The sequence below is a fragment of the Arachis hypogaea genome, chromosome 6, assembly GCF_003086295.3.
Source record: "Arachis hypogaea cultivar Tifrunner chromosome 6, arahy.Tifrunner.gnm2.J5K5, whole genome shotgun sequence".
Classification (NCBI taxonomy): Eukaryota; Viridiplantae; Streptophyta; class Magnoliopsida; order Fabales; family Fabaceae; genus Arachis; species Arachis hypogaea.
In genome coordinates this window covers 19430364-19455645 of record NC_092041.1, presented here as the reverse complement: position 1 = coordinate 19455645, position 25282 = coordinate 19430364, and the positions used below count along the sequence as shown (strand labels likewise).

The 25282-nt window shown below is 34.1% G+C and overlaps 2 protein-coding genes across 3 annotated transcripts; both read right to left on the bottom strand.

The window, feature by feature from the left end:
- Positions 1-5048: 5048 nt before the first annotated feature.
- LOC112696393 (uncharacterized) lies at positions 5049-14773 on the bottom strand. The gene is made up of 9 exons (XM_025749143.3): positions 14224-14773; positions 11287-11417; positions 10725-11214; positions 10460-10630; positions 6871-7143; positions 6290-6420; positions 5968-6201; positions 5636-5891; positions 5049-5556 (listed from the first exon to the last, which is right to left on the bottom strand). The coding sequence occupies exons 1-9, from the start codon at positions 14507-14509 to the stop codon at positions 5363-5365; spliced, it is 2166 nt and encodes a 721-aa protein (XP_025604928.2). The 5' UTR covers positions 14510-14773; the 3' UTR covers positions 5049-5362.
- A 5009-nt stretch (positions 14774-19782) lies between these two features.
- Positions 19783-25272, bottom strand: LOC112696391 (protein FREE1). Of its 2 annotated transcripts, none has more exons than XR_011862246.1 (10): positions 24012-25250; positions 23038-23124; positions 22809-22940; positions 22456-22587; positions 21950-22015; positions 21755-21865; positions 20709-21336; positions 20516-20546; positions 20262-20332; positions 19783-20158 (listed from the first exon to the last, which is right to left on the bottom strand). XR_011862246.1 is itself a non-coding variant. In XM_025749141.3 (10 exons), the coding sequence occupies exons 1-10, from the start codon at positions 24963-24965 to the stop codon at positions 20081-20083; spliced, it is 1752 nt and encodes a 583-aa protein (XP_025604926.1). In that variant the 5' UTR covers positions 24966-25272; the 3' UTR covers positions 19783-20080. The 2 variants fall into 2 exon arrangements, 1 of the variants encoding a protein (XP_025604926.1); XM_025749141.3 differs by having other exon boundaries at positions 20709-20798; positions 24012-25272.
- Positions 25273-25282: the final 10 nt, after the last annotated feature.

The window sequence follows — 25282 nt, the reverse complement described above, 5'->3', positions numbered from 1 at the left end:
TAGTTTTGAATTGGTTTTGGATATGAATTTTGAAAAGTTGAGAATCTTATTATTTTGGTAAAAACTAGTTTTTGGTGAATTTTGATAGATCATAACTTGAGCCTCAAAACTTGAAATTGAATGAAAATTATTTTAAATTAAAGGTTCATTTGAGAGCTTAAAATTGATAACAAGTTTGTAGAAAATGGATTTTTGTAGAAAAAGTTATGACTGCTTAAAGTTTGATGCCAAAAACTGAATTCTGCAACATTGATATTTTTCTAAGTTTTGTACTGGCTACGTACGCGAACTTTAACACGCGACGCGAGTAGGGGGTCGCGTACGCGACCACTCATTTTTACTCGTGTGTGTACGCACGGTCGGGGTGTGCGTACGCACAACCCCTGTTTTCCTGAAAAATTGCTTTTATTCGTTTTTAAAGGTTCTTATGCTTTCCAAACATTCTTTAAATTTCTGTTTAAGAGTATTGCCTAGTAATTAGGTCCTAAGCTTAGTGGAGAATAACTAGTGACTTAAATAGATGGACTTTTACCTAAATTTAGAAGACGGAGACTTAGGTTTCTAGTGTACTAAGGATGGATTAGTTAAGAGAGATGACGAATGCACTGTGATAACGATAGATATAATGTGTTGTGAAAATTATGAACTAATAGTGGTTGAGATGAGTTTGGGACTCGGAATGGAATAATGGATTATTGATATACTGAATGAAATAATTTTGAAAACCACTGATGTAACACTTTTAAAGTTGAGATTGTTAAGACGTTATGCGCCTGGCAAGGACGGTGGTTAATCCCGCTTGTCGAGGTCGCGGTGGCGGCGTAAGGACGGTGGTTAATCCCACTTACGTTGAGATGTGAGGTCGGTGGCAAGAGTATCCCGCTCGCATCCCTTCAGAATCACTATAGTGTGCAGGCACTGACATCTTGGACCGTGATCCGGGCACGATATCTCGGGGGTTCCCAATATGAGACCGAAGGGCGACGTCTCCATAGAAATGTGTCGGGTTGGCAGTTAAACAGACAATGTGATATCACAGCCAAATAGGACAGGCATTCATCATGTGCATCTTTTATTTGTTTGCTTGCTTCGCCGACTTGTATTGTTTGCCTAATTGTGTAACATGTCTAATTGCCTATCTGGATTACTTGATATACATGCTTATACTTGTGCTTTACTTGCATTGCTACTATCTGTGTATTCTACTGGGATTGAGGAGGTTCGGAAGGCGGTGGCGATGGGATCGCATGGAGGATAGGTTGGTGAAGGCTGTAGGACAGCGGTGAAACGAATAAATTAGAAAATCCACTAAGTTAGATTACCCCTCTATTATTATGGTTTTAAATTATGTTTTAAAGTTTTAGTTATGCTTTAAGTTGAATCTCTTGATGGATATGAAGCTCTAGGATTGCCTCTGGCGTCCATGAGTCTTATATCTTACATCACTGAGCACTGTTACCATACTGAGAACCTCCGGTTCTCATTCCATACTCTGTTGTATTTTTCAGATGCAGGTCGCAATCCAACTCGGTGAGTTGCTTTGATGGTGACAGAGCGGAGGATCCTGGCCCTGTTTTGAAGTCTTTTGATTCATTTTGATTTGATCTCTCACTTTTGTATTTATTTATGTGCTTATAAAAGAGAGATATTTTGTATATGCTGTTTTACTTTCAAAACTCTGTATTGTCTGTATATAGCTAGCCAGCTTAAACTCCACGAGCTGCGGTTAGATCTTTATACTATTATACTCTTATGTATCTATATAAGTCTTAATGTCTGTATGTCTATCTTGTACCTTAAGTTATTAGTTTCGTGAGAACGTTTCGCGCTTTTGTAATTCCGCATTTGAGCTTATTTCTTCATCGGGCTTCTAGAATTATTATTATTCCTTCTATATATATTTATGTATAAGTCTTAGGATTGTCATGACCTCTGATTAACCTTTGCTTTACGACACGAGGTAAGGCTTATGGTAATTAGGGTGTTACATATATAGACTAGTATTGAAATGAATAAATGTTATTTGTATCAATTTGTCGGCTGAGCTTTGCTAACCTTATTGTATTCGTCCACTTACGTATTTATCCAAGTGTCCTTGCCTGGCCAACCTTTCTAGGAGATCTTTTGCAATCACGCATTCGTCGGTGGTGTGGCCGAACTTTTTGTGGAAAGCACAGTGCTTTGACTTGTCAACATATCTCTGATCTTGATATGAGCCTGCTCTGCTTGGTGGCTTGATGATTTTTGCATTCAGTATCTCTTTAATGATGTCTTCTCTCCTGGCATTGAATTGTGTGTACGCGTCGTATTTTGGTGTTAATTTGAAAGGTTTCTTGTGGTCCTTCTAATTTGGAGTTTTGTGGTGCTTTTCCTCTTCCCGCCGAGGTTGCTGTTTATCGGCTCGTCGAGCTTCCCTGAGTTCTTCGATTTCCATCTGGCCAGCGGCCTTTTCTCGAAATTCCTCTAGCATTTTTGGTTTAGTTACGGCTATAGTTTCTTGGAACTTTCCAAGTCTGAGGCCGCTTTTGAGGGCATGCAGATGGACTTCTGGAGCTCTCGTGCTGCTCTTACTTGATTGTGCTCAGGTAGTCAGATCTGTGCACATATATCCTCGATGCTGCGAAATAGTCAATGAAAGATCGCGCCATTTCCTCAAAAGAAGAGATCGAACCTGCAGACAACTTAGAAAATCAAAGTAATGCAACACTGTCTAAGAAAGTAGAAAATGCTCGGCAAAGTATAGGTTCAGAGGCACCGTTAAAAAACATCATAGACTGAAATTTTGATGTGGACACGGGGATCGCCGAACCCTGCGTATGGTTTGAGGCTGGTTGGCAGCACAAAGTTATTCGGCATTTGGAATTTCATGATGTCTTCTGAGAATGGATTATCTATTGTTAGCCTTTCCTTCGGTGGAGTGACCTCATGGGGTTCTATTTCTCGTGATTGGGTATTGCTCCCACCGAGGTTTTTGGGGTCATCTCCTCCTATGTTTCCGTTTTGGTTTTTGGTAGACTGTTCAACTATTTTCCGAACTTCAACCTGAAGCTCGGATATCATAGCCATTAGCTCGCTTGCGCGGGCTATTGGATTCCGTTATCCGCCATGTGTGGAGACTGGTAACCTTGCAAAAGAAGATAAAAGTAGGGTAGAGGAAAAAGTGGGGTTAAACAGATCAGCCCCACGGTGGGCGCCAAATGTTCTATCAAAGGATATCTGTCCGAGTTATAGCTCATCAGCAAATTGTTCTTCGAGCTTATATGATCTGTGAGAGACTATCCTCGGAACTTGAACTCTGGCGTGGAATCTGTAAAAAAGACTCCGACGCTCAAGTCAATAACTTCCTTAAGAAAAAGAAAATTAAGCTAATTTGCTAATGTTATGTGAACTGCCGTTATTTTTCAGCAGGAGTAATATGCCTAGTATTTGTTGTGTATTTGTGAGTTTTGTTCGCCTGTTTTATAGAGCTGTTGAAGTTAATCTCTACAATGGTTTGCCGAGGTAATGATCGGTTTTTCAGGAGAGTTTATTATGATTACAAATTGTTTGGTTTGTTGGTGCGGGAATCTCGGTTTTTGTGGTTTTACCAAGGATTTTACGTTTGTGCGATATACTCGGTCATTGATTCTGAAGCTGAGGTTGTTAGTATGGTTCAAACTTAATAATGGAATTCTTTAATGTTAGGTGTGTGAGTGTGTAGTATGAATGTATTCTTGATGTAAATTAGAATATATCTTTAAATTTTCTCTGGCAAGTCAATCTGCGCACCGGTTCCCTTTCTTATATATCTGTTTGTGACTTTTTTTTAGATCATTCTTACTAATGTCTACCTAAATAGAAGAGAAAAATTTTCTTTGATTCATAGTTAATCCTTTTTGGCATTATTATTAAAGACTAATTACAAATTACAAATTTTATTAAACACAACGAAGTAAGAGAGAAAACAAAATTTTTATGTAATAGAAAAAAAAAATTTGATGAAGTAACTTCCGATCAAAATAAGTAATTAAAAAATTTTAGACTATCTCACTTTATCGGAACATACACTCTGACCCACCATAATTTTTCTTTTGAAATTTTTTAATTTTTTTATCAAACAGTTAAAATAAAACAATAAAATCTATAAGTTGATAACCAATTAATTATAATAAATACTTGACAAAACTTATAAGTATTTAAAATTTAGCTGAGATTAAGTAATAGACAAAAACCCATAAATATTTCGTGGGGATTATCCAATCTATCTTGAAGGAAAAAAACCTCTATTTAGATCATCATGAAATAAAAAGTATCTCAACATTAGAAAACAATGACAAATTTATACTCCACCGTACAATTTCTTAGTAGACAAATTTATACCATACAATTAAGGGAGAAAGTCCTCTAGAGAGACAAAATGGTATAGTAAAATGGTAAAAGATTAGTCATTCTTAAATGAGTAACTTGTACATTAAAGACTAATTTACGATGAAATGATTAATAAAGAGGTGATTAACGTTTTCTTACTTTACAGATTATAAGCATCCGCTGTATATAAAAGAGGATTGATTTCTTTCCGTTATTGTTAAAAAACAAATTTGTCACTTTTATCGACTTAATTTACATGGTCAATAATTCGAATGTTATAAAATTATGGGAAAGGATGAGGAGTCAATGTAATATTTATACAATGTATACAATGGAGGTTTATGGAATATTAGAGATATAATCATTAGTGTTATATTTTTCCATCAGCTGAAGCTTTTGGGATGAGTGGTATCATAACATAGTATTAGAGCGCTAGATCCGAAAGGTAAAGAGTTTAATCCTTGGTAAAGAGTTCGATCCATTGTCTCTCTAGCGGGATCCTAAAATTATTTATGATGGTGGGGATGCTGGTACTGGACCTAGCTTAAGTGAATGCAAGCAACACAAGCAAGTTGGCACTGATTCTGTTTTGTGTAATTAAGGCTAGTTAGTCAGGCTGCTAAAGTTGTTTGTTAGTATCACTCAGCACTTCTAACCACAAGGAAAGTTAGTTAGCAAGTAGTATAAATAATAAGTGGTAGTTGAAGTGTAATTTTAGATTCTCTCTGATCTTATCCCATTTCTCTGCATCTGAAAAAGCATTTATAACTGTCAAGTGACCTATTAAACAGAATATATAACAAGTCTTGAAAATATTCTAGTCTTCTAAAATTGTGTTTAGTTTAACATGTTTCCGTCTCCCTATCATTTTCTAAAACCCAAAAAACAACTCACTTATGGGACCATAATTAAGAGTTTCCTCATGCATGTAATAAATAGATACATTTTCAATCTATATGGCAGCTTGAGAAAAAGCATCCATACTAATAATGAAATCAAGAATGAAGGTGGATTGTCACACGGAAAGAGGCTGTATGTATTTTTGTAGAACAGAGGCGACGAGCTTTTTGTAAACAGATTGCGTCGGGTGAAAACTGTCCCAAAAAACATGATCCAAAACGTTGGGACAAGTTGGTTGCAACTGCGTGCATAAAAACGTAACTTCTATTTTGCCCGTGCCACAGCACCCTCTGTCTTCAATTTTATATCCTGAAGGTTCAAAAAATATATATATACATGAGTAGTAGTAAAAGTTGATTGAAAATTGTTCATGTGATTTGGATCTCACCATATTTTGGGTAGTTGACAATAACATCAAGTAAAGGGTTGTAGACATCAATAAATACAAATCTGGAATCTGGCAAATTCCTGTTGAGGGAATCCAATGCATTTGGCAGTTTGGCGTTAAATAACTTGCATGCATCATTTATCTTATCCACACAGTGTCTTGTTATTCCTCCAGCCACTGTTCTCTGAAACGGTACGCACCCAATTGGGGGAGTGCTGAATACTCCTATTCTCCTTGCCCCAAGTTCATATATTTCCTTTATAATTAAATCAAATCAAATTAAATTTGTGTTTATAACTATGTAAGCATTAATTAATTAAGATATAGCATACCTTAAAGTAAGTAGAGGCTAAGCGGAGCAATAGATCAGTGTAAGCAGGGACATCATATTCCAACTGTCTAACATGTGACAAGAAGTATGTGTTGGAAATGTCATTACTGCCCATGACAACAAGATAAAGGCTGTTCTCTATTATGTACTCTGCTCTCTCTTCTCCAACCACCCCTCTTAACTTGCCTATGTAATCTTTGAACATTTCTATTTGAGAGTCAAAATGTATCGCTGACTTCTCATCATGCAATCAAAATAAGTTACAAAATCAACATCATAGCCATACATAGGACACAAAATATCAAATCAAATCATATGCGTACCGCAAGTTTTGACGTTAAGGGATCATAGCCGGCGCCACCGGATGCAAAGCAGACACCGGTGACAAGATCAGTGGGTTGTAGATTTGGATCCAAATATGGTGGTAGAAGCTGTTTAATGCCTAATTCTTCAACTGATCATTTATTATTTCGTTACTTTAAAGGAGGGTTATTATCATTATTAAACAAACAGTACGAGAATATTTATTAACACTCCATTCCATAGGGATTTTAACAGTCACTGTATGTATTATTTCATACAACAAATTAAACAAGGATGCGAAGCAGAGAGGGTAAGAGAAGGGAGAATCTGACAATGTTGATGATTATTATATATGCACAAGGGTACTAAGAGCTGAGACAGCAAGGTTAATAGAATTCAATAATAACAAACTCTAACTGACTTAACAGATCAGAATTATACTCTCTGCAATCTTCCATACTTTTTTATATAATGGTGCAGCTAATATTTTATTGTATTATATTTTTTGTAGCATTTATTATCCTTCATAGCTAGTGTACATATGTTACAGCAGGTTGGCAGGTGCAAAATATATATAAAGAGAAAGCAATTAATTCTATACCTACAAAATCTGATGGAACCTTTCCATTGCTAAACCTTCCAGTAGGCATTCCTCCACCTTCAAGATCTTCTCCATATGGTGGGAAATTGCACCTTGCTTCCGTTTTCAAGTTGTTGTTGTTGTTTCCAGTATCCATTATGGAATCTCCAAACACAAACACTGCAGGAATAGTAACATTTGGTGGCAATCTCACAAGACCCAATGTTCTTAAGGGAATAATAACTAAAAGAAGCAATAAGTGACAAATTGAACCAGGTGGTGAAGGAAACAGGTTCTTCTTATTCATAGAAAGAACCATTCTGTGAGTTATTACTGTTTTGTACTATACTAATAACGAATAATGAGGAAAGAGGCAAGTAAGTTGCAGTAACCGTATGTAGCTGCAATATTTTTGTACTTAACGTTGGAAATTAATCTACCTGTGTGTATAGATAGCAGCAGCAGCAATTGCCATTGCCATTTATATTAGTGTTGCAGAATGCAAGCTAGTTGGTGTATTTATTGCATCTAACCACTGATTCAAACAAACCGAGTTATTAGGTGGTTCCTTCTGACATTACAGTAATTGCAAGCTAGCTTTCCCTCACACTCACTACTCTCTCATTTCATCCCTCCTCAAACCACAGTTATCTTATACACTAACATCATCAACATTTTTTTTATTATGTCACAATATAATCATGCACACAATGAATAATCTTATCTATATCTACAAATAAAGAAATATTTTAAAATGTTCATAATATGTTATAATGTTTCATGATTTAATTTCTGTCTTATATTACTTATATCATTTAGCAATTCATGCTCATGCACCACTGTGCAGTACGTATGCTTAGACCTTTCTACTATCGTTGAAAATTCTTCAGTCCCTGCCATTATTGTGTGGCTCAAGAAATAGTGGCATATAGCCGACACTATAGAGCATGATTTTAAATTGTGGTAGCAATATTGTTGTAGTAGCTAGCTTAGTGCTCAATAATACATCGACATTTTGGTGAAAATAATTGGGAATGTTCGTTATATTATTAATATTTGTAATTTTGCTATCGCAGGTACACTATAACAATAATATATTTGAAATCATGCTGCTATAGTCTGAGTATGGGCATTAAAGTTTATATTTTCTTCAGATTTCAAGTGCATTGTGTAGCTTCGATTCCATTTTTAAAAGTGAATATATATAATTTTATTAGGAAATCAGAAAACAGACAAATTTTTTTTAATTGTTTGGTAATTTCGGCAATTTCATTATCTGATTAGGATTCGTAATCTTAGAAAATTTTCGAACATTACCTTATTAATAATTATTAATAATTACCTATATATAAAGGTGCCAACTATTCGCCAAAAAATAAAAAGAAAAGTAAGAAAAGAAAAAGGCGTGAATTGATTCATGTGATATTTGGCTACTTGCAAGTGGAACGATATATATATCAATCACTATCATTGAAATGTAAATAAGTTTTTCTATTTTCTTGTTAATAAACAACTGGTTTTTCCCTACCCCATGCATATATATCTACTATGCATTAAATTGACGAAACTCTGTCGTTTGGAGGATAGATTACCATTAAAACTCGTAGCTCATTGTGATAATGAAGTGTAGGTTAGTTACTTCTTTTTTGTTTTGTTTCCCCTTTTTCATCATATTAATAGAAGATAATGCTTTGTGTGTTACACTCTGAATGAAATGAAAATCACAGATCTGACTGGTGGTAAACCTAACTAACTATCTATTATTTGATTATTACATGGTTAAATTGATTTATTGTAATAGGGTCTTATGAGTATCTTTGTAAAACCAGAAATTAACTATAAATATCCAGAGACATAGAGCTAGAAGAATTATACTATACAATTGGAGGAGGTGTGTATTGTTTAAGGCAGATAAACTTTTATTGTAAGATAAAATGATGAATAGTATTAGTGTTGTGTCACACTCTGCTCAAAATAGTATTGCGTGCTACTTGTCCCAACTAAACTGCTAAAAATCATATGCCCAACACAGATGGAATAATGAAAAAAAAAAATGCACATGTCATTCTTCTTAATTTATAATCATATATGTCTGATGTGTTATCGCATTTCTGATTATCAAGTAGTTTAATTTTAGATAATTCATTTTTAAAGGTTTTTCTAAACCTTGAGAAAGAGGGATAAATCAAGAAAACAGAGAAATTTTTAAACTTGGAACAATGGATTTTTAAAATTAACAATTTTAGATAATTCAAATTCATTGCAGGTGGGAGACACGTAGTGATAGCCACTTTAATTTGGACAGCAATATTAGTTGATTTAGTGAACTAATTTAATTATATTTAATCAGGCCTTAATAAACCTTCTCTCTAATTATATGACAAGTGATCTGTATGTATATCTGGAACATTATTATTCATGAAAATTGAAAAGTGAGTGCGTGGCGGCGGAAGAATTGATGAGAGCGACGAAAATGCGGAATTAGAAGCTTCTTATCATTATACTATTATTTTCTAATATAAACCGCATTTGAGTTAGAATGGGTCAAAGTATATGATTCGATGATTAGAAGAAGAGAAAGTATATATAATTATAAACAGAGGACCGTAAACCAATTCCCGGAAATGGTTGTGACTAAAAAGGAAACATAAAAAGCAACTGCAAGTAACTACAAACTAACTGACTTATAACTAACCATATCCATTAATTTAATTAATCACGTGCTCAATTGGTTGATTCTAGTGTAGTGTTACTTATAACTAACTGTACTATCCATGCATATAATTAGGATGCTCTCGTGATCGACGATGATAATAATACAGAACCTTTCTTAGAAGCTATATATTCTTCTCATCAGTCATTGTTCAATCCTTCAATTTGGTTAGAAACCAAACAAACTTGCCAATTTTATTTTTGCATCCGCCACATGTATATACGTTGCGTCAAGTTTCCTTAGCACGTTTCGCAATCTTCAACCTTTTGCAATTTCGTTTTTCTTTTTAAATGTTTTTAATAGATAATTATGATCTATCTACTCCATTTTGTAGGACACTGAAATTATTTTGCATTATCTGCAATTCTGGTAATTTCACTATTTGAGTATGACACATCTGTCGGGACTAATAAATATAGCAGTTAGGAACACAACTAAACTAGCTAGTACACTAACAGATAATTTATTTGTCATCATTATTATATAACCTACAAGACTTTTATAAATAATATCACATCAATCATTTATTGCGCCACTCTATAAGTCAAAATCATTCAATATACTTTTCCTTGTATAAGACAATTGAAACTCACTTACAATTACTTTGACGTGAAGTTATAATTAAAAGTTGTTAGATAATATTACATACTAAAACAGTTTTGCATTTAAATTAATAAAATTAGTTCAATTTCTCGTTTAAAAAAGTGAAAAAACAGAGAAAAATTAAAAGCGGTAATTACATAAAGAACGATGAACACATACAACAGAGTTAATTATAATGTATTTTGATATAGGTATAAATGAAACAGAAGATACATGGGTGATGCACCTTTGGTGCGTGGGTTTATTGGGAATAATGAAAAAAGAATTAATAATGTCACAAGAATTTGGGGAGATATTTAGAAACAATAGGAGAAATGAGGCTTTTGTAAACGACCTCGGTAGGGTGAAAGCTATCCCAAAAGACATACTCCAAATCATTGGGACACGTTGGAACAAATCGATTGCATAATTCCACTACCTCTATTATCCCTGTTCCACAGCAACCTTTGTTTGCCACTTTATAACCTGCCATAATCCATGCATGCATGTATATATATCATGATAGCTACTTATTAATTAAACAATATAATAATGGAACTATATATGTATATATACATACCATATTTTTGGTAGTTTAGAATGATATCGAGAAGAGGGGTGTAAACATCAATGTAAACAGTCCTGGCATCTGGAAATTGTTGATTAAAGGAATCAAGCTTGTTTGAGAGTTTGGCATTAAAGAACTTTGCAGCATCATTTATTTGTTCTGCACAATTTCTTTCTATTCCACCAGCTGCCGTCCTCTGAAATGGTATACATCCAAGGGGTGGAATACCGAATACTGCAATTCTCCTTGCACCAAGTTGGTATAATTCCTTCAAGAAATTAGAAGCTGATTTGAGGAGAATGTCAGTGTAAGTAGGAAGGTCATATTGTAACTGTCTAACGCGAGTCAAGAAGTAGGTGTTGGAGATGTCATTGCTTCCAAACACCACAATATAGAAACTGTTGTTTAGGATGAAATTGCTTCTCTCCTCTCCAACCTCTCCTTTCAACTTCCCTATGCATTCTTTGAACAAATCTACTTGTCCCGATAAAGATATAGCAGCCTGCTTATTCATTCAATTCATTCCATTACTTAATGCACAAATCAACAAAAGTATCAAAACAATGTTTCATACCGCTGATAGTGAAGTGAGAGGGTCATATCCAGCACCACCAGATGCAAAATTCACTCCAGTAAGCAAATCACTAGATTGGAGATTTGGATCCAAGTATGCTGGTAGATACTCTTTAATACCTAAATCTTCAACTGGTAAATACAGAAAATACCATTACCGACTAAAATATCACATGTAAATTCATTTGCTTTTTAAAAGATACTAATGCAATTAAGTTATTTTGTTAAATTTTTTATGCTAATATATTACTATTATTTAATATAATAATATTAGAGAGACAAAAATTTTTTTGAACTTGTCTTATTTAATATTTATTAGTTTTATCAATACCTGTTTTTGACAATTCAAACATTTTCGTATTTAATATATGACAAATTTTATTTTACAATTAAGGGCGATATTTCAATATGAAAAAATTAAAAAAAAATAGAGAAAGTTAAAGAGTTAGTTTTTTATTAAAATTTGGCCAACATTTAGCTAGCAAAAGAAAAATAAGTAATTCTTCACTATTAGATGAAATACTATTAAAAATACTATTAATAACTAATTAATGGCTACAAATTACAAAATATGCTAATTTCTTAGCGCTCCTCAAAAAATTAATATGTGAATTTGACTTATCTTATTTTTTAGAAATTAAATGAGACATTAACTTTTTAGAGAAATAAATAAACTCACATATGATCTTAAGGATTAACTCAACTAAGAAAATAACAAGATACGATAATTAAGGAGTAAACTACCATTTCTATCCACAAAAATTGAAAATGCTGACATATCTATCTATAAAAAAAAGAAATTATCATTTGTATCCATGAAACATAAGTTCTATATAATAAAATTATTCAAACACTAAAAAATCACATAAAAACTCTAAATTATTCTTATCATCATCTGCATCATCTTTTTCCCACCACCACCACTAACTCTAACCCCATCCTCTCTCTCTCTCTCCTTCCATTTTCTGAGCTCGTCGCCGCCGCCAGAGTCCGTCAACTCTGCCAACTCTTTTCTCTCTCTCTCTTCTCTCTCTTTCCTTCTATATTTTGCTTCTCTCTCTTCTACTTCTTCAAATGGTTACGTGATGTAGGTTCAGTGGTCTCTGAGTTTGTAAACTGGGGAAGAACGGGTGGAACCCTGGACTGGACAAGGGCTGGAGCTCTGTGTCAGCGAGAGATGGAGGGCTAGTTGGAACGTATTGGGGCATTGGTAGCGATCAGGCAGCGGCAGCGGCAGCGGCTCTAGAGTTGTAAAAGGCGGCGAAAACAGAAAGCGACGGTAGTCCCGGGGTCGTGGAGGTGAGGCAAGGGGAAGAAGAAGAAAGAGAGAGGGAAAGGGTGGAAGAGGAAAGAAAGGGGGAAAGGACGCGGCGGCGGTGAGTAGAGGTTGGGTGGGACTTGGCGGCGCCAGCGACTATTGAGTGCCGCGGCGGTGGTTACGCAGAGGAGCTAAGAAGGAGCGAGAGAGAGGAAGAAGAGTGGAAATCGGGTGAGGGGGGATAGCTTGGTGTTCGCCGGTGGTGCGGTGGTCTTAGACAATTTGCTTTTTCTATTGTTGTTGTTGTTGTTGTTGCTTTATTTGAAGAATGTGATAATAGAGGTATAGTGGTGGTGGTGGTAATGGTAGTGATGAAGGAAATGAGGTGGTGATGCCTTTCAATTGAGTGATGGTGGTAATTAGGGTTTAGGATGGTGGTGAAAAAGAATTTTGGTGGTGAGTTTGGGATTGGAAAAGTGGTGGTGTGGAGTAAGTGGTTGTGGTGGGGTAATTTGGAAATTTTAAATAATTTTTTTGAATTTGGATAGTTTTATTAGTAAAATTTTATATTTCATGAGTATAAATAGTAATTTTCTTTTTTTATGGGTAGATATATCAACGTTTTTAACTTTCATGAGTACAAATGATAGTTTTTTCATAATTAAATTTATCATTGGTTTAGTTCTAGGTGATAAACCGAAATTAAGCCCCATAATGTTAAGAAATGCATGGTTATGATGATAAATCTTTTAAGAGTTTCGATAATCTATTATTTGAAAGAATTATTCTTGTATACAATTATTTTGTAATGATTTTAATATTTATTAAAAACATTTAACTTTTACATTAGCTGCATATTTACCGACAATGTATTAAAAATTTAAAATCATGTAAAATGTGCGCATGAGACCGTTACATGGCATGGCACTTTTTGGATAGGCAAAGGTAGTATCCTTCCAAATTGAATACTGAATATAAATAACTTATTGTAAGAAGGAATGTTGCTATAAAAATGTGTAAAATGTTTTTTTTATAAAGATATTTATGTGTTATATTATTATTGGACTTATTTATGAATTGATTTTTTTTAATTTTTTAATAAATTAAAATAAAATTGATTTTTTTATAACAATAACGATAAATCTTTTTTTTTTAAATTTAATTGTATTTTAAAATTTTTGGGAATTTAAATGTCTGCAAAACAAAAAGTTAGGGATATATTTGTCTTTTTATTAAAGAATTAAAGATATTCGATTTAGATTGTGTAATTCGATCAGATTAAATCGGATCTAATAATTATAATACAGACAATTGGGTTTGTTATTGTTACTATAATAAACTAATTTTGTTCTAGTTTATTAAAAAATAAATTATTAACTGGTTTAATAAAGATGTCCAATAATAACAAGACACGTATAAACATCTTTAAAAAAAATATTTTTAATCTTTATTAAAATGGTCTCCTTATAAAAAATAGTAAAAACTCATGAAATTAATTTCATATAATGTGAAATTGTGAAGTTAATAATTAAAAATTATTAAATTATTTAATAAATTTAATTAAATTATTCTCTAATAATTCTCCGCTATTAATTTAACATGAAATTAACTACAGTCTACACCTACCAATTGTATATACAAAACAAAAGAAAAAATATGGAAGAAAGAGAAGATGTGTACCAATAAGGTCTGACGGAACCTTGCCATTGCTGAAGCGGCCAGTCGGTATGCTTCCCTTGAAATCTTTGCCATACGGCGGGTAGTTGCATTTTGCCGGCGTTAGCTTGTTATCGTTGTTATTTCCTGTGTCCACGATGGAATCTCCAAACACAAACACTGCCGGAACCGTTACATTCGGTGGCAGTTTCACTAATCCCTTTGTTTTGCATAACACACCTAACAATATTATGCAACGGAGGAACAAACAACCACCACATAACCACAGTTTCATAGTAGAAACAACCATATCTATATAATTGTTTCGATAGTCATGAGCAACTAACTTATTTATTTGTTTTAGTTTGGACCAGTAGGGATCCAGCTATATATATATACGTGTGTATCATGTTGCATAGAACGTTTCAGCGCTCATTATTATTATTGATAGAGGCAGACTGAGCATTATTAATTATTGCATCTAACTATGCGGGTTGTGTCAAGCATAATAATAATGCATATATATGCTTGACTTCCAAATTCAAATACGTACCAAAAACTACACTCTGTACATGAAAAGGGGAAATTAAACATAATACACATATATTTGAGAACAAACATGCATGCGGTGAAAAGAAAACAAATTTCACTAAAAAGGGAAGAACATTAATTATTTTGCATTTATTGGGAATCAAATTTATCATTTCTAGAATGCTGACCTAGAATTGTATATTATCTCGCTATCCTACTTGAGATGATAGTCATGATACAGTTGCGTTGATTTATCCAAAACAAATAAATTAATCAAATCTGTTCAAATAAACACATAATTAATGAGATATATATCAAAGAGAAAACAATGTTATTGTTTGTATCCATTGAATTCGGATTAGCTGGACCTAGTAGAGTTAGTTGTAAGTTGTGAGTACCATCAAATTAAAGCTTTGGTTTTCAAATGAGGGTTAGGCCCCATATATTAAATTAAGTATATGCTATCTAGCTACTGTTCCTAAAGGTTTCACAAAGTAACTTACAACTATATATATAATAAAAGTATATCCACTACAAAGAAATTTGTTAATAATTTACAAGCTTCCCACAAATTTTAGACGACTAGTGTTCCTAAAGTTCCTTCAAAATCAAAGATATGATCATCAAACTGAAAAGATATCTCAATTAGTACTCATTCTGATCTATTCAATGCATCTGCTTAAAAGTTACCACTTTAACCACGCTTAAACATTAAAACTGAAAAGATATGATCATCAAACTAACACTAAGATATATCGTAGCGCCATCTTATTAATTAGACCTGCAAAAAGCTGGTAATACAGTGTATCAAGCAATAATGTGAGGAAGATATATAATGGATAGCAATTCCCATCAGAGTATAAGCATAGACAAGTACATACATCATGAGCCATACGTAGCGTATTTTAGATAATTCTCTTAAAGATAAAACAAAAGATAACGCGTCTAAACTCTAAAGAATAAGTGCAGTACAGATTTAGACGTAATTTAACTGTGTATCAGTATCAGCAGCCAGTAGAATATGAAAATAGAAAAATAAAGTTTTCAGGTCTTAACCACTAATAGTATTAGTCTTTTTTTTTTCATTTGAAGAGTTTATTTTAAACTCCAAGTGAAATTTGGTTCGAGCCAAATTCCTCCACCATAAAAAAAAAAAAAACCCACAGTACTTAAAAGTAAAAATCTCGCAATTCTCAATATTATTTTAATTTAGGTGATTGCTCTCACACTCCAAAATGTTTGTAAGAGAATTTATATCCTGTATATGTGAACCAATATAATATAGATATGTGATATCATTCATTTCAATCAGATAATAATTAAATATTTAAAAAATTAAAATTTAATATATTTTAAAAATATATTAAAAATTATTTGTATATAAATATATATATATATATATCATTAATCATACATGATTAATTATGATTAAATATTATATTTTATTAAACTTAATACAAAATAAAATAGACTGCTACCAATGATGGCAAACGCAGTGGCTATGGCGAGGTGCGACAGCACTGCTGGAGGAGCCGGACCGGGTGGTGCGAACAGGACGGATGTGACAGACAGTGATAGAGATGCGACGACTCTGATAGATCGGAAGAGGCGGACACATAGGATCACGGAGGCTCAGGATGTGAGAAATGGTGGCGAGACGTGACGACACTGGTGGAGGAAGCAGACCAAGGGATGGAATCAGAGTCACAAAGGCCAAAGACGCAATAGACGGTGATGGAGATAGACAAAAGAGTAAAAGATAAAAGGGATGTAATAGTGTTGGTGAACGATGGTGAACGACAATTGTGAAAGAGCTGTTGGCGAAAATTCAGATTTGAGGGTGAAATTTTTTTGAGTAGAGAGTCTTTAGTATTTAGAGTAAAGGGAGGGTGAGAAAAAGAAGAAATATTTTTTATTTTATATTAATTTTAATAAAATATAATATTTAATTATGATTAATCATGTTGGTATTCGTACACAGATAATATTTAATATATTTTTAAAATATATTAAATTTTAATTTTTAAAATTATTTAATTATTAGCTAACTAAAATTAATGATAACACATGTCTATATTATATTGATCTATATATATCCACTACAACAATTTCGGCAGATAGCGGCGGTTATGGGGGGCTATATTGCAAAATATTGCGACGGTTAAACGAAAAGGTGGAAGATAGGCTGTGGGTAAACGGTTAGCGGCAGTTTTAGCTAACCGCTGGAATAACCGCCGCTAAACGTTTATCAATTTTGCGGCGGTTTGCAACCGCCGCTAAATAACAAATAAACGAAAACAGCATTTGTTTTAGAATTGGACCGGACCGTTCAGTGGTCCAACCGACTCAATCGTTAAACCCGTGCTTCCACCAATAGACCCACAACATGTGGATCACTGTAGAATATTAACTATGTAAAGCCTTCCACAAACGTGAAAGAAGGAAAAGGTTTAACAATGTCATGTTAGCACCAAACCAAGTATCTCTTTGATGTATATAGCGCTAATAATTATATATATATATATATATATATATATATATATATATATATATATATATATATATATATATATATATATATATCATATGAACACATTTGATTGTCACACAATTTTTTGCTGTATACTTTATATCTAATCATAGTTATTATAGGCACCTTATATATTGGGTAAAATGCACAATTAGAGTCGTGATATACTTGTTCACATATTTTTTTATTGCCACACAATAATTTGTTGTATACTTGTTCACATGAGTTAACATATATAGCTTATTTAACTTGTGAATTTTTTTTACGTAAAATGAATGTAGAAAAAGTGTTATGAGTTTAGGTAACAATGATTTAAACATATGTAGTTTAAGATAGTAGTGTTTACTTAACTAGATTATACCCAGATGATTATTACTAAAGAAAACATTGCAATATGTGGTAATACGCATTTTGCGGAGGTTTAAATAAAACCGCCGCAAAATGTAAAATAATAACTCACCCGACGGTACATATAGCGGCGATTTTCGAAAAGACACCGCTAAATGCAAGCCTGATTGACATATAGCGGTGTTTTGAAAAAAATCGCCGCTAAATATAGTCCTAATTACAACCTCAACCAATAACCGCCGCTATATGTACCATAAGTTGTCGTTTTACGGCGATTTTATAAAACCGCCGCAATATTTATGCCGCTATCTGTCGAAATTGTTGTAGTAATAGAATATAAATTCTCTCACACATCTTAAAGGTATGAGAACAGTCACATTTAATTGAATGGATCTAATTCAATTCAAAAAGTGAAAAATATTTCACATTTATAAATACTCTATAACTTATATCTTAAAAGATGTACCACTTATTACAAATATTTCGAATCAACCAAGCAATGAATCAGTTAATATAAAACGAATAATAAAATAAGAAAATATTATTTTAGAGTATCTCTTGAAAAATTATGTAAAAAAGTTGTAAAGTAACATAATGCTTGAAGTGTTACATATTATAAAGCATATTTTAAGCACTACACAGTTCACCGAATTTAAATGACGTTGACAATCATGGAGCAAAAGCATTAAATTAATGGGAAAAGAACTCGTTTTCAAGGGGTCTTAAAGATAGTGATATTAGAATAATTAGGTAATGAAATTCATACAATTCAATGCAGGTTCTTTGTGGGAAAAATCTGGTGACACTGTTGTGTTTGGGTGTAGTATTTTACTATTTTTAAAACGCTTGTTTGAAAATATAGTTAGATTATTTTTATTCATAAAATATACCGTTAATTTTATCAGAAGTCTCGAAAAATTAGTTAATTTTATCATCTATTAATTTTGAATGTTAATTAATCTTAAAGTGACAATTAGATCTTCAAATATTTTGATTTTATATTAGTTAATCCTTGAAGAAAAAAAACATATTAAATAGGTCTTCTATAATAATAAACGATGGACACGTATATTTTTCTGTCAATAAATAGTGTGAAATAAAATAAAATTGTCTATATATTTCATTATCTACCGTGGTGTATATCTCCTTGCTACCACTTGAACATAAAAACGATGTAATTTTGAACAATAAAATATTTATTATCTTTTGAGTTTCATATACTATTTATTAATTATTTTTCATTTATCACAAATTCTACCAAAACAGGTAAAATTTCACTCCAAAAATTATTATCTATATGACTATCTTTCATAGATAGACACATCAGAATAGTTAATAATACATATAAATATCATTGTTAAATTTTAGTTAATAAATTGCCAAAAAGATATCATATATCCACTCTTTGCTACCATAAAGAACTAAATTGGTACTTTTTTTTTTAATTTTGGGAAGTAGGTTCATTCCAGTGGAAAAAAAAAACTAGATAGTATCCCGTATTTAATTTCACCCTTCATTGCTCTCTCTTTTTTATTTATTTTTGATCCCACATATAGAATTAAAGATGAAAAATCACACTTTATTCTCTCTAAGTGTTAGAAAAAAATGAAGAGGATCTATTTCTATGCATTTTGAAGTGAGAATACTTTCAATTAAGTATCCACACACTAATTTTTCTTAAAAGTATTAATGTTCTAAAAAAATACATTCTCCTATTAAAACACTCCATTGAAAAACATTGGATGGCATCGCTTTTATCTGATTCCAGCTAGTCAATTAGTATAAAAAGTATAAAATATGTATTGTTATTTATTTACAAAAAGAATTGTGACAAACTTCGTTAACGTATAAAAATCAATCTGTTGTCATGGCTAATAAGTGCGAGAGTCAAGTGATAGTGTTATTGTTTTTCTTCTATTTTTTTTTTAACATGAAGAAATCTAGGTGAGTAATATTATCCTATTAGGATTTGAAACGGCCACCCTTTATCCTACAGATATCAAGTATTACAAGAAGTTTAGACGCACAATTCTGGTCCAAAAAAAAAAAAAAAGACGCACAATTTAGAAACGTCCAAAACACAGACCTATTTAAATTTCCCCAAAATATTTATAAGGCGGATTAATTTTAATCCAACATACCGAATATCAAAAACAGTTGACATAGATACCACATTGTTTCAAAACCAGTTTTTTTTGGTATTGAGTTTCAAACCAGTTAAGCTGCAAAGACATCGACACAGCTATACATGCATGTTCACCATCTACATCTTTTTTATACAAAGGGACAAGCAAATCGCAGCATTTTAAGGAGGATAAAAATACAGGTATACATATACATGCCAAGCTCGAAGCGCCGAAAAGAAAAACCGCAGAACATAAAAGTCCATATAAAATTATTAGACTGCAAGAGATTGATAAGAAAAATTGAATTTAAAACAAGTTAACAAGTTGACACATATGGACACCTTCATCAATGAGCACTCACAAGAAATGGGTGCTGGCAAACTCCACACTCTATGGTCTCTGAACCTGAGCTGGGTACCTGGACCTGCAATAGTGCCACATCTTAAGTCCCCAATGAAGATGATAACATTCATGTTCAAGAGAAGTGAGGAATGATTCCTAAGAAAACCAATCAATATATTTCAAACCTGCAGATGGACAGTGCAAATAGGACATGCAACTTCCTTCATCCGTCTTCCAGATCCTTCAGACTTGGAACCTGTGAACCAGAGCACTTGAATGAGCCAGAGACATCAACTTACCGTTTGGGAAGAAATTCCAACTAAGCTACCCATATAACATATTCTCATTGAAACCTGCTACTTCGTTTGACAATTAACTAATCAAAACCATAAAAACAATTTTTAAGACCAGTCTCCAAGAGTTGAACTCATTACAATACCTGATGCCTTTCGATTCCTCTCCAGCTCCTCCTACCAAAATTCACCAATAACACAAATTAACATGTATTTCATGCTCATTAACCCATGTGCACAAACCAAAGTAATCAGATACGTGAATTTAAACCTTGATTGGGCAATAAAAAGTTAAAAAACGAAGCAGAAAGACATATTACGGCATGCACTACTATATACCTGAAGTTTCCTGGCAAGATCCTCATGACTTTGCAACACAGGTTTATTTGCTGCTTCTTTAGCATTACTCAGTCTCTGAGTCACTTCTGCCTAAACAACAAAGACTATAAGACCAAAGTCTTTTGAATGCAAACAAAGCATGGCTTTTAAGTCAGCAAAATCTATTTTGAATATTTCAATGAAACAATTATCTATCAAGCAATAATTGAATTTGATTCTTGATTTCGTCATGTTCCCTACTTTATTTCCTTGTTTAAAGTTTAATTAGTGCTAGCAACATTGTGTGTGTTGTGCGTCATTGGCATGTAGCTGACCTTGCCTAGGGATAGGGGTCTTATTATACAAGTGGGCTAAGAGGTATTCACATTATCACACACCATGTCGTTCCAATATCCTACCAATTGGAGTATTTATTCTATATTTCCCCTTTTTCCTACCTAAACACTAAAATATCATGAAAAAACAGAAGGTAAAATTGCAAATAACTTGACTCAACTTAAAGAGTAGCAAAACAACACTGCAAACTGTGCACCAGAACTTTAACCATTCAGCAATTCACTACTTTCATTTATCAATCCTCCTCCAAGACCAACATTATGCTTAATCTTTCTTCCAAGCCTAACAGTTCCTACCATTTAGAAATGAAGTTATACTAACGTAGGGCATAGTTATAGAAAAATTGGAGCAAAAAATATAGTGAATAAATTTTTAAAGTTCAACTAGATGAATTGGCAAAACTAAATTCATAGGTAATGCAATAGAAGTTTAACGCTGTGACCCATAATTACAATTGGATATATATATATATAATGTCAAACTACATGGCTCTACATTTCTACTGTTGAATATCCTGAATCAACTAACAAATGAAGAAATAAAAAGTTAAAAAATGTAGAGCAAGATCAGTGATTAGGGGAAAACCATATCCATTCTACAAAGCACCCATTAGTTGCATTAGCAATTCGGAAATTACTAAAGCAAACACATTCAATGCATTGGTTAATGAAGAAGGGATGAAGAGAAAAGTCAACAAAGATTATGCATACCATGCATCGGTCACAAACACGTACTGGTTGAGCATTCTCGTCAGCAGTTAGAGCAATTCTACCATGTGTACATTTATCACAGAAAATATCTCCACAATTTCTACAGTGATGCTGTTAGAAGCATATATGATCAACATTAGCAGCCTAGCACAAGAAACATAAAGCATACATAAAGAAAAGGGAGAGGAGATCAACCCTGCGATTGAAAGCTCCAAAATCAGTGCCACATGCTGTACATTTCGAGACTGCTTCATCTGGGACCTATTACATAATTTGAACCTCATAAGAACTCCATTTGAGTAAATGGAAAATAAATAAATTGACCCTTGTTAAAGCTGCTGTAGAATAACACAGCTTACCAAATCATTCTTTGTGATTAAGTTTTATTTAGACACTTAAGATCTTTTCCCAAGGGTAGAAAGAAATAAACACCATGGCTTACAACAATAATTGACAATATACCAGCTCATGCAAACAAACACAACCAACTACCAGCATAAAACACTGAATCCTAGTATTAATTAAAATAATTCAAAGGAAGAAAAATCTGACAAAGCCTTAGGAGACTCTGTGTGTGTGTGTGTGTGTGTGTGTGAGAGAGAGAGAGAGAGAGAGAGAGAGAGAGAGAGAGAGAGAAAGGGGGGTAGGGTGTTAAGAAAAAGGAGCAAGAAAACTAAATTTGGATCTAGTATCCATCTTACCCAATGATCCTTCTCTTCATTGGGAGGTTTAATCAAATTCATCCAATCGCCAAATCCTTTCCTTTTCTCTGCAGGCTGTTCATTAGTTCTTAACGATTCTGTGGGTCTTTTGCTTCCACCCATTTCCTTGTACTGCAAAAACAAGACGAAAGATCATGACATATAATTTCAGGAAAAAATTCAGCGATCTTGATTAAGTAAACAAGGACCAGAGAAAAAGAAAGAGCAGAAGCTCTTCATCGAAGAAATCTTTTATGTGAGATTCAAAATAACTTAGAGAATTAATGGGAATAGTGTCAACAAAATGAAGATACGATAGAGAACATGTCAAAAGGATGAAATTCTCTGTATACCTGTATGGTGGCAGCAGTTACAGTATCCAAAAGTGTGTTGGTAGTGTAACTATTGGATTGCAATCTGATTCGTCGTGGCTCAATGTCCACTGGGCTCTTTGACCAGAATGCAAGGGTAGTCGAATCAAACCTCTGCATAGTCCAATTAGTAAAAATATTACAAATTAGGATACAAATATTAATTTTGATGACAGCGTAAAAATTTCATGAAGGGAATGAACAAGCTCACCTCACATCTTGTTATGTTCTCAAGAGGATATATTCTCAATGTTCGACTAGTATTCGGTTCCAGCATTCGAATTCCATCCAAACCAATCTGAAAGAACAAACATAGACAGAATCACAAATTCAGTTCAGTAGCCACAGTACAACTAAAGTCATAAACAGATGGAATGATTATGAATGGATAAATAGCAAAAATATACTAATTGCGAGATAAAGACCCAAAGAAGAAAGTGACAAAATAACTTCCTACACAAGCCCGAAAGATTCTTAAAATCTTCATAGAAGCACAATAAATGTAGAGGTATGGGGGGAAAATGTATAAAAATTACTTTTGTGTATCCCCAAACTGTCTAATGTTCTAAACTGAATTACCCTTCTTTCTTTGGTGAGTCTAAACCCTAAAGTATAAAGCAACATCATCCGAAGTCTATAAATCATTAAATCTTGACTGATCTGGTTCAAGTCAGGTCATCTGAAATCTCTTCCAAGTTTGTTTGTTGGGTTTATTTTTATTTGTTTATTTTTAGAAAACTCAAACGGGAACCCAATCTAAAGGGAAACAAGTGCCGAACTAATTTAACGACACAACTGCGGTTAGCTAACTCCTACGCTGGTTAAAAAGGCCAAAAAAATTTCACCTGTTGGCTATTTATATGTAAAGACGCAGACCAGCTCCATATAAAGCTCAATAAATTATTACAACAAGCAGTAATCAGAGGAAAAAAACCCAACACCTACTATTCTCATCAGTGATTCAACCCTCACAAGTCACAATTAACTCCGTAACCAACCGTTTCGATAATCTACACTTGATTATTTCTACTAGATTTCTTACATTATAGCAGATATCATAAAAAAAATAATAAAAAACATCTACTTCTTAACTTTACAGACATTACTGTAATTATTCCCATAAACATGCGGAATAGAAATTGAAATCAATTAGCCGAGTAATGCAGCTAACGAGTAAGTTCAAACCTGACACAGAACATCCATGGTGCTCTGGCCACCACTTTCCGCCAAGAGCTTCACCCGGAACTTCTGCACCCCGCTTCCGGGATCCTCTCGCGTCTCCACCTTCGGCACTGCCTTCACAATCTTGCTTCCACCGGAAGGTTCCTTTGCGGCCGTTGGAAGACTGATCGCTCTCCCGTAATCATCGAAACCGGACCAAGTCGACGATTTTGGTGCGGTTCCACGAGCCCCGTACGGTTCCACCTTCCCTCCTTCGTAAGCGTACACGCCATCCCCGTACACCTCCTCGCGGTAATCAGAACGATGATTACCACGGTTAAACCCGCTGAAACCGTCATCGTGTCGGTTACCATACGAATCGGAACGGTTACTACGGTTAAAGCTGTTGTAGCCGTCGTCAAAGAAAGCGCCAGAGTGATCGAACTTGGCGGGACTGTTATCGTAGGGTGGATCATATGCGGAGGGAGCTGGAGGGACCGTAGATCCAGCGTGGCTATACGGTGCGGAGTACGGTGGCGTAACGGAGGGGGGTGGTGGTGGAGGAGGAGCGTAGATCGGAGCTGGAGCCGCTTGATGCTGGTCGAAAGGTGGATAATAAGGTTGCTGTTGTGGTGGTGGTTGATGCTGATGTGGCGGTGGTTGTTGGTACGAAAGGTGAGAGTCAAAGGATGGAGAATTGAAGGAAGGGAAATTGGTGAAGGAAGGAGCAGTGGGGGAGGGAGGGGCAGGGACAGGAGGTGCGGGTGGGGCAGGGATAGGATCGGGATTTGGGGGATATGTAGGGTAGTAAGAGGTGTAATCGGAGGGAGCGTAACCGGAGGAGAAGGGTGGTGCGGATGCGTAAGGGGCTGAGTGTGGATCGGAATTAGGGTTAGGGTTGGGATTGGGATTGGGATTGGAATTTGGGAGATGAGGGAACTGATAGTATGGAGTGGAGGTGTAATCTCCTTGCTGCATCGCTGAAATGAGGTGCGTACCTTTTCGACGATGGAGGCAGGTGAAGATGATAATCACTCTCTCACAGACTCAGCTGGGATTATGGTCTTCTCTTGTCCTTTATTGTCTTGGCTTGGAAGAAGGAATAATGAGTGATCGGAATAGTGTTGACGCGCAACGCCAAGCTTCACTCCATGAAAACAAACATGGAAAAGGAAAATATATTCATCCAATCATTTAAGAATTTGATTTTATTTTATGGTAAATGACTATTTTCACCTCAGAGAACATTTTAATTAGACAAAAAAACCCTGCATTAAATAAACGAACACGTAATT